Source organism: Buteo buteo, chromosome 11 (genome assembly GCF_964188355.1).
Source record: "Buteo buteo chromosome 11, bButBut1.hap1.1, whole genome shotgun sequence".
Classification (NCBI taxonomy): domain Eukaryota; kingdom Metazoa; phylum Chordata; class Aves; order Accipitriformes; family Accipitridae; genus Buteo; species Buteo buteo.
Genome location: NC_134181.1, coordinates 2735317 through 2743948, shown reverse-complemented (window position 1 = coordinate 2743948; position 8632 = coordinate 2735317). Strand labels below are relative to the sequence as shown.

The 8632-nt window shown below is 53.4% G+C and overlaps 1 protein-coding gene across 1 annotated transcript in view; it reads left to right on the top strand.

The window, feature by feature from the left end:
* The first annotated feature begins 235 nt into the window (after positions 1 to 235).
* The window catches only part of JPH3 (junctophilin 3), a 57281-nt gene continuing 48884 nt past the window's right edge, over positions 236 to 8632 (top strand). The window contains exon 1 of the mRNA XM_075039879.1: positions 236 to 1008. Within this exon, the coding sequence (XP_074895980.1) occupies positions 627 to 1008 (382 nt within the window). The 5' untranslated portion in view covers positions 236 to 626. The remainder of the gene's footprint in view (positions 1009 to 8632) is intronic.

The window sequence follows — 8632 nt, the reverse complement described above, 5'->3', positions numbered from 1 at the left end:
CCGCCCGCCGAGCCCGGCCCCGCCATGCCGCCGCTCCCGCCGCTCCCCCCGGCCCTGCGCCGGAGCCAGGCTGGGCGGCCGGGCAGCCGGAGGTGGAGGTCAGAGCGGGGGCTTTGAGGCGGTTTTGGGTTTGTTTTTTTTTTTTTTCCTTTTTTTTTTTTTTTTTCGTCGGGGTGCGCAGGGCTGCGGAGAGCAGACCGGGGGTTTGGGTTTCCTTTTCCTTCTCTTGGCATTTGGCCTCTTTTTGCCTTCCCCCCCCCCTCCCCCCCACCCCCACCCCCCCACCCCCGTTCCCTGCCTTGGATGGTTTTTAGGTGGAGTCGTTTGCACCAAAACCCAATAGCTGCTGCTGTTCTTGCTGCTATTTTTTTTTTTTTTTTTTTAATGATACTGTTTCCACAGCAGGGGAAGAGAGAACTGATCCTGAACATACTCCCAGAGAATGAATAATCACAAGAAACTGGCTTAAGCAGCTCCCTGGATCTGGTGCATGATTTCGATTGAGTTTGATTTGATTTGATTTTTTTTTTCCCCAAGTCATCGTTCGCATTTTATTTTCTGCGTTTCTTTTTTTTTTTTTTTTTTTTTTTTCACCTTTTGGGGGATTTGCAAACCGAATTACATGCATGTCCAGTGGGGGAAGGTTTAATTTTGACGATGGAGGGTCGTACTGTGGAGGCTGGGAGGACGGAAAGGCTCATGGCCACGGAATCTGTACCGGCCCGAAGGGTCAAGGTGAATATTCGGGCTCCTGGAGTCACGGCTTTGAGGTGCTGGGGGTCTACACTTGGCCCAGCGGCAACACTTACCAGGGCACCTGGGCGCAGGGCAAGCGCCATGGCATTGGCATGGAGAGCAAGGGGAAGTGGGTGTACAAAGGAGAGTGGACCCATGGATTTAAGGGACGGTACGGGGTCCGAGAATGCACTGGAAATGGGGCCAAGTACGAAGGCACCTGGAGCAATGGATTACAGGATGGCTACGGGACAGAGACCTACTCGGATGGAGGTAAGTGCTGCATCGATACCTTCCCGGCTGGGGCAGGCGGTGGCGTGGGGGTACGAGCCTCTGAACGGGGACCCCGGCTTTGGGCTGGAATCTGGGAGTTTGCAACCTGCTAGCTTGGAGCGAGGGATGCTCGTACCCCGCAGGAGATAAGGAACCAGCCCAGCATGGCATCAGCCCAGCTCTTTGCCACAGGTAGCCCCATATGTTCAGCGGGTCTCTGGGTGCTGGGTCTTCCCCCCCTCCACCTCCTCGACCAGGCTTTTTTGGGGAGGGGTGCTGGCTGCGCTCGATGAGCTGGGGGGGATGCCCGGCTCTCGCCCAGGGGGGTCGGAGGATGGGGTGGGCCAAGGCGTCGGGAGATGACCCAAGTTGCACATGGGATTCGCAGTTCTGACTGCACCACTGGAACCTGTAGGATTTGCATCGAAGCAACCCAGGGCAGAGGGGAGGTGAGCATGAGGGGGGGGGTTCCAGGGCAGATGGGTACTGCTCTGGTGCTGCAAATGCTTCCAGCGAGGGGCTGGGGTCTTTGCGTGCCCTACAGCCCCCCCCAAAGGCAGCCCCACACTTAATAATACCAGGCAAAAGACTTTAATTCAGACAAGAGTCTTACATTCCTAGTTTACGGCTTAATGCTCAGCGTAGGGGCTCAGAGGGATCACCAAAGCTATCCTCTGCCGTCAACACGGCTTAACGAGATGTGGAGGGGAAACTAGGATTAAATAAAAAACAAGAAAACCCAATTGGAGCGATCAAAAAAAATTGCTGGACTAACAAGCTTTAAGGCCGAACTAGGAGAAACAGCTGGTGCTCTGCTGTAAGTGGCTGTATCATCCTCTCTCATGTTTTGTGGCTACTTCCATCTAAATTGCCACCATAATACGAGGCAGGCCTACCTGCCGGCAGCCGGGGGCATTCGGCCGCGCTGCCCCGTTGTTTTGCTGGCAAATGTGTCCATCTGAAGCAGGCTCTTTTCATATTTTTTTTATTTTTTTCCCCAAGACATCATCGTTTTTCCAGGACTGCTTCGTTAAGGAAATTGCAGTGTTGGTGAGCTCCATCGCAGCCTTCCTGAAAGGTGCTGCAAGACATTTCTCTAGAAAACCCAGTTTGCTGCTTTGTGATTGTACAGGGAGGCAAGATTAAACGCTACCTGCAGCTGCTCTTTTATGCTTTCGAAGGGAGAGGTGGAACGATCTCTTGATTTTTAATGATAATTTTGTGCTGGTGGCTTTCTTCTAAAGGAAAATATAGCTGCAACCTTTTGTTTCAGCTGCCTGGAATAATGCTGGGGTCTGAGCTGGAATCTGCCGGCTGCGTGTTTGCAAGCCATCGATAAATCCCGGCAGTCCTTCCAGTTGAGAATAAAGCTCGGTCAGAGAATAATTGCGGTCTCCCACGTTCAAAGCGGTCAGGAGGGGATGTGGGAAAAGGGGGGGGGGGGTTGTTCTGCATGCTCCCAACGCGAGTGCTGTCTCCCTGCTCCCCTCCTGGCACCCAGCCCCTGCCAGGGAGGTTGGGGAAAGGCAGACAGAAGTCTCGACAAACTACAGGTCTCCGAGGGCTGGGTGTTGCAGGGTTGGCCCCGTCCCCGGGCACGCACGTGCCCCCACCCCGGCACGCTTCCCCGTCAACCGCAGCGCAGCGGATCTTTGGGAAACCTGGGGAGCATCTCCAAATCGGGGTGGCTTACCAGCAGTTTCACCGTTTCTGAGAACCTACCAGAAGCAAAGAGCTTTTTCTTCCATCTTGTCAGGCCCGCCCCGGCTTCTCAGTGTTTGGGGACCGAAAAGCTATATTTGCGTGTTTGTCATTTTAGGAGGAGGTGAGAGGATCAGGAGGAGACAAGGACAGGGTCGGTAGCACGATTTTCCCCCCCCGGGGACTCTGCAAATCCTCCTAGGAGGAGGGGACGGCCGTGCTGGGGAAAGGCAGAGCGATGGTACCTGTGGCCAAACCCATCCTGCTGCTGGGAGCTGGGACGGGCCACGCACATCCCGACCGGGCTCCTCCACGTCGGCTTTCCCCCCATTTCGGTTGGGCAGTCACCGCAGAGCGACTGAACCCAGAAATTGCACTTTCACCAACTCGGTTGCAAGTAGCCAGAGGCCACGGCCCTTTCCCAGTTGCCTGTCTCCGTTCTGGTTGGAAAACGCCAAAGTTGGGCATCTCCAGCCTTTTGGACACCGAACCTTAATGAACTTTGTGCGTTTAGCTGCAAGAAGCTGGTGCGTGCAGGAGCTCTGCTGGAAGGGTGGCTGCGTAGCTATGGCACAGGGGAGGCAACTGTTGGGAAGGATGTTTCTCATTAATCTATTCAAGTTATTACCTTCATCAAACTGAAGTATCCTAGAAGCCTCGCCCCAGCATCTGTCACTTGCCACCCACAGATAAATATTCATCCCTTGCATTATTTTTTTTTAGCACATCAACCACGGCTAGGGGATGGGTCCCTAAATGCACAGCGAGGCTCAGGAAGCGAGATGCCCCAAAATTCATGGGTTTCACTCCAATTTTACCATTTCCTTGCACAACAGTGGGTAAGGGCAAATCTCGACACTCCACCAACCGTCGCCAGCGCTATCTTGGGGCGCGATATTTTGCGTGACCGATGCGCACGTGTCGATGCGTTGGACTTGGACGTGGGTTATGGCATGCGGTGGCCTGAGCCGCGTTGCCACCCCCCCCCCAAACCCCCCCACCGCCATCGTGGCTCTGCTCGCCGCCCCGGGTACCGTCCCCCGTCCCCCCCCCACGCCGGGTGCTCACGCCTGCCACGCGCGCACGCATGCACGCTTCCCCCACATGCAGCTTGCAGATCTCACACCTCCCACGCGGACACACTCATCGCCATGCACACACGCCTCTCCTCCCCACGCCGAGACGCCGCTTCGCCCCTCCGCTCGCGTACCCACACGCACGTGGTCTGCCCCCGGCCCCACGCCGGCGCTCTCTGACCCGTCCGCGCGCCGGATGAATGCCAACCGTGTTTCCCCCAGCCGCGCGGGATACGCGTCCATCGACGCAAACCGATTACGCGGAGCCCAAATAAGCAAATAACGGCCTCGCTGTTCCCCTAGAAGCCCACGCTTTGCCAAATCTCCCCAGCACGCCCGACCCGCGGTCCTGTACCTGCAGCACGCCTGTGCACCGTCCTGTCTTTCCCCTGCACACACGCGCTCGTTCGGACCCCCAAACCACGGTACTGCTGACACATCCTTATTTTTCTGCCCCAAATCCCTGCTACCTCCTGCCCCCATCCAGAAGCACCCAGATATTACATAAACCAGGCTGCTGAGGATCGCTTCGGTCGGATGCTGGAGTTGCACCACTCGTTTGCTGGGCCTGATTCAGCCCGGCTCCCAAGCGGGAGCAGGATTGCTCCCTTGCTTCAGGTGAAAGGGGCTGAATCCACCTGGATCAGCACCGACGTGAGCCGGAGCCGCTGCCATCGCTCTTGCTGGAGCTGGTGGAACCTCTCGGGAGCAGAGGGTTGGAGACCTTCTCCCATTGGAAACCCTCTCCTGAGCAGGTCTGGAGATCGGGAGACATCTCAGCTGGTTCCTGCCTTTCCGTAACTCCAGGGACGCTTTGGAAATACTCAATGATTTTACCCTGGGGACAGTTTGAGTTGTAACTGCAGGCTTGCCATGGAAGTCCTAGGGCTGTGCATTGGGTTTGGGTTTTGCTGCTGAAACCGTGGTTGTGGGGGTGGATAAGATGGGGTGGATGAAGGAAGCCCCAAATCTTTTTTTTTTGCTCTTTCCCTCCCTGCCAAAGCTGCTTTTCTCCTCCCTCCACCTCTCCCCAGCCGAGCATTTGGGATCTGAGACCGGACAGGAGCTTGGGGAGGGGACCAGCCCCTCTCTCGGGTCCCCTCGGGGAACGGTTCGCGGCGATTCCCCGGACTGGAGGTGCCCGCGGCGCACCGGGACCGTGCCAGGTCCCTCCTGCTGCCACCCCCTCGCCCCATCCCGGGTACCCACGTGCTTCCACGCAACCTCGCTTCTCGGGGAGGGCTACCCCAAAACGGACGGGCGATCGCGCCGCGGCGTTCGTCTTGTGTAATCCTCCGTGCCCACTCACCTAAATGAATCATCCCCTTGATAGGTGAGTGAAATATAATTAGTGTTTTCATTGTTAGCACCGTGTGAGTAGGCAAGTGGGTTTTCTTGGCCCGGGCTGGGAAATTTTCGTGCTTTGCAAGTGGCGGGGAGAGGGAAGCGGTGCGGTGGGAGCTGCTGGCGTGGGATCTCCCGCAGCCTGTCCTGCCGGGGCAGGAGCGGCGGCGGCTCCGTGCCCCACTTTTCCCACCTCCGCAGCGGCACCGGTGACACCTCCAGCCGCTCTCTTAGCAGGTGCCCAGGGAGCGACCAACCGAATGGCTTTGAAACGGTTGAGGAGGCGAAAAGCATGAAAAATTTCGCAAAAGAGGGCCCCTTGCCAGCGTTAAAGGGCTGCTCTGGGCAGGGGGATGGACCGGGGATGCCGCAGGGGGACCTGCCTCTCCGGGAAGGGGCTGCAGCCCCCTCGCCTGAGCTGAGAAGTGGTTTTGGATGAACCAGCACCGACCAGTGCCGCTAAGGGCAGCGACAACACCGAGGGCTGCCGAGGGCCTCTCCGCATACCGGGTTTTTTTTTCACGGGTTCCTCTACAGCTGCAGGGAACCAACGAGCGAGGGCAAATTTCCGTGCGATCTATTCATAGCGCGAATGTCAGAATTACCTTAAAAGTATCAGCTCTCCTCTTATTTTGCTGCCGGGAAGGAATTGTTGATGCACTTTAAATAGTGGGCGGAAACAAGCAAATACAAGCGCGCCCTGATGCCCGATCCTCCTGGTTCCTGCAGAATCCAGACCCGGCCGTAGCTGGTCCTAACAACCCCCTAAGAACCCGATAATTAAAAAAAAAAAGCTATAAACTTTGTTTATGAAGCATCTCACCATCTAGATTTGGTACAGAAGATGCTTGCAGTGCAACAGTGGATATAGGAGAGCAATAACTGAAATATCAGGACCCGCCGAACACAGAAAAATGAATCGAAATACTAAATGAAGATTCTGACTGGCATCATTAAAAATAAATGTTATGAACTCATGGTAATTACTTATCTCTCTGGAACATGCTGCTTAGTTCCAAGTACAGCTGAGGACAGAGGAAGAAGGATTTTGACCCCGGGGAAAAGTACGTGAGAGAGAAATTGCCAGACAGGCTTAGACCCTCACTCCATCTTCTCCAGTGTTTTTATTCAGTGCATGATTCTCCAGGGGATGGCGGAGGACCCCAACCTTGGGGCAATCTGCACGCCCTTACGTGCCTCTCCCTGACCCATAACAGAGGGTGACTTAGGTCCTGAAGCACAATTTTAATTTCCTTTCACTGGGGATGCTGGGGTGGGTTTCTCATGGCTTTTAATGCAAATCTCAGGGTATTTGCATGTGATTCGATATCCCATGGGGCTTCTCGTGGTTGGGTGACATCTGCTCCTGTAGCTGAACATTTTTTTTTCCTTGAAGCTCCAGCTTGTGGAATCATGTGATTTTGCAAGATTTTTCAGCTTGATTTTTGAAGCAGGTTTCCACGCAGACTATTGCAGAAAAGTCGTTCTTACAGGCTTGGAAACCAGAAGATGAGAGCTAAAAATGCCTTGATTTTTAAAATGAACCTGATTAATTTTGAATGCTTGGAGCCAGGTAACGCTGATGTAGATGAATTATCTGTATTAATGCAGGCGTGACTTGAAGGTAGAGAAGCCGGGCAGGATGGGGTTGGTGATGGTCATATAGAGGGTAACACTGTGGTTTAGCAGCATCTGTCTTGTAAGATTTGGCAGGTTTTGCCTATTTGGGGTCTGGCTTTGGCATTGACTGAAATCCTGACCAAGGAAGGATTTTTTTCACAGGAGTTTGCAATAGTTACAGAAGAGTCTTGATGCTAGTTTGCCCCTGCAATAAGCTGTTTAACTTACAATTCAAGTATTTGTGAACAAAAAGGGGGAGCTTGGAGAAAAAAAAACACTTGAATGGCAAGTGTTTATATTCTGGGGTTTGATATTGGCTTTTCAAAGACAGATTCTGGCCTTTGAATCAAAAATCCTTAAAAATTGCAACTGATGCATAAGCATTCCCTTAGAACAGCCATTCCTTTCCCAAAATTATTCCCTGAAGAGGTTCCACTTACTCATAACATACAGCAAAGCATCATGAATTTTCATGAATGAGTGAACAGCCAGGGCAAGGTCCCTAAGTTTGCAGATATTCGCACCAAGATGATCGCTGTAAAGATATGATTTCCTGCTCAGGGCATCACTTTGGATCTGCAAGGTGTTTCCCTCGACTGAATAAGGGATTGATCATTTCTTTCGCAGGAAATAAATAAAGGCTGCTCTCACCTCATCCCTGTGCTGTCCCCACACCCGGTGCAGCCCCGTGTCCCCAATCCATGGGGAGATCAACCTCATCCCATGGAGCTGAGCATCTCTCACACCTCGCCAGGGATGCAGCCCCCCAAAACCCGGTGCCGGCACACAGCCCTGTTTGTGAGCGCTGGAGAATTAGCCCTTACTCCCACGAGCTCTGCTGAGAAATGGGGTGAGATCACAGAGTTTGCGATGAGGATTAGAGCGCCGGAGGATTAACGGACTAAGCATTAGCCCGATTTCACTCTGCTTTGTGAGAGGAGCACATTAGCCGTAATAAAGGTGCTGAGCGATACGTTAATGTATTTCGCGCCCCTTGTGCTAAAGCCTTATCCCAGTTTTGGCCCCAGTTGGTGGCTGAATCCGCAGGGATTCAGCTGCCCTGGGTAAAACTATGGGCCCTGTTTCGCCAGGGGATGATGCTCCCTTGACTTTTCCTGGCTCTGGTGAACCTGACGCTTCCCACTCCCAGGAAGACTAGAAATTTCTTTCTTTAGTTCTTTCCTTTCGAAAAACTGTATTTCCCCTGACTCCAGGACCTGGTGCTTTAAGGAAAATCGTGACTGGCCTGAGACGCATTACGAGGCTCATCAGAATTAGCGACGCCGAGTTTTGATTGTCATTATAATGGTTTGAAACATTTCTCCGAATGCTGGCTGGAAAAGGCAATTACTAACAAATGCAAACAGGCTTGGGGAAGCAGGAGATACAGAAGCAATGAGAGAGAAGAAGAGGGAGGGGATGCTCAGGACGGACTTGCATTTTGCTGCACACAATGGAGAGCAAATTGAGTTTTTCCCCCGCGAAGCAAATAGCTGAAATGCCTCGGAAGCCATTGTGAGGCGAGCCTGAACCTAGCCATGGGTCTGGGGGGATGCTCCTCTTGCAGAAGTTATCCGAGCTAAATTTCCATATGTGGTTTTTCTGGAGTGGCTTCTCCTTAATATTATAAGAACACGTATTCATCACTGGCCAGTCCCTGCAGAAAATGGCTTAATCCCTGCAGCTGGGGTTATCTTCAGAGGTAGGACATCGGATTTTGGGCTTTGCCCCATTCCCTGCCCTGCCGTAGGTTTGCTTTTGGCTGTGCAAAGCCATTTTGTGCCAGCAGCAGAAGGATGCACACACCTCGTTTTGTTGGAGGAGCTCATCCTCAATCTCGCTCTCTGCCTCAGTTTCCCATCTGTAAGTGCAAGTATCACCAA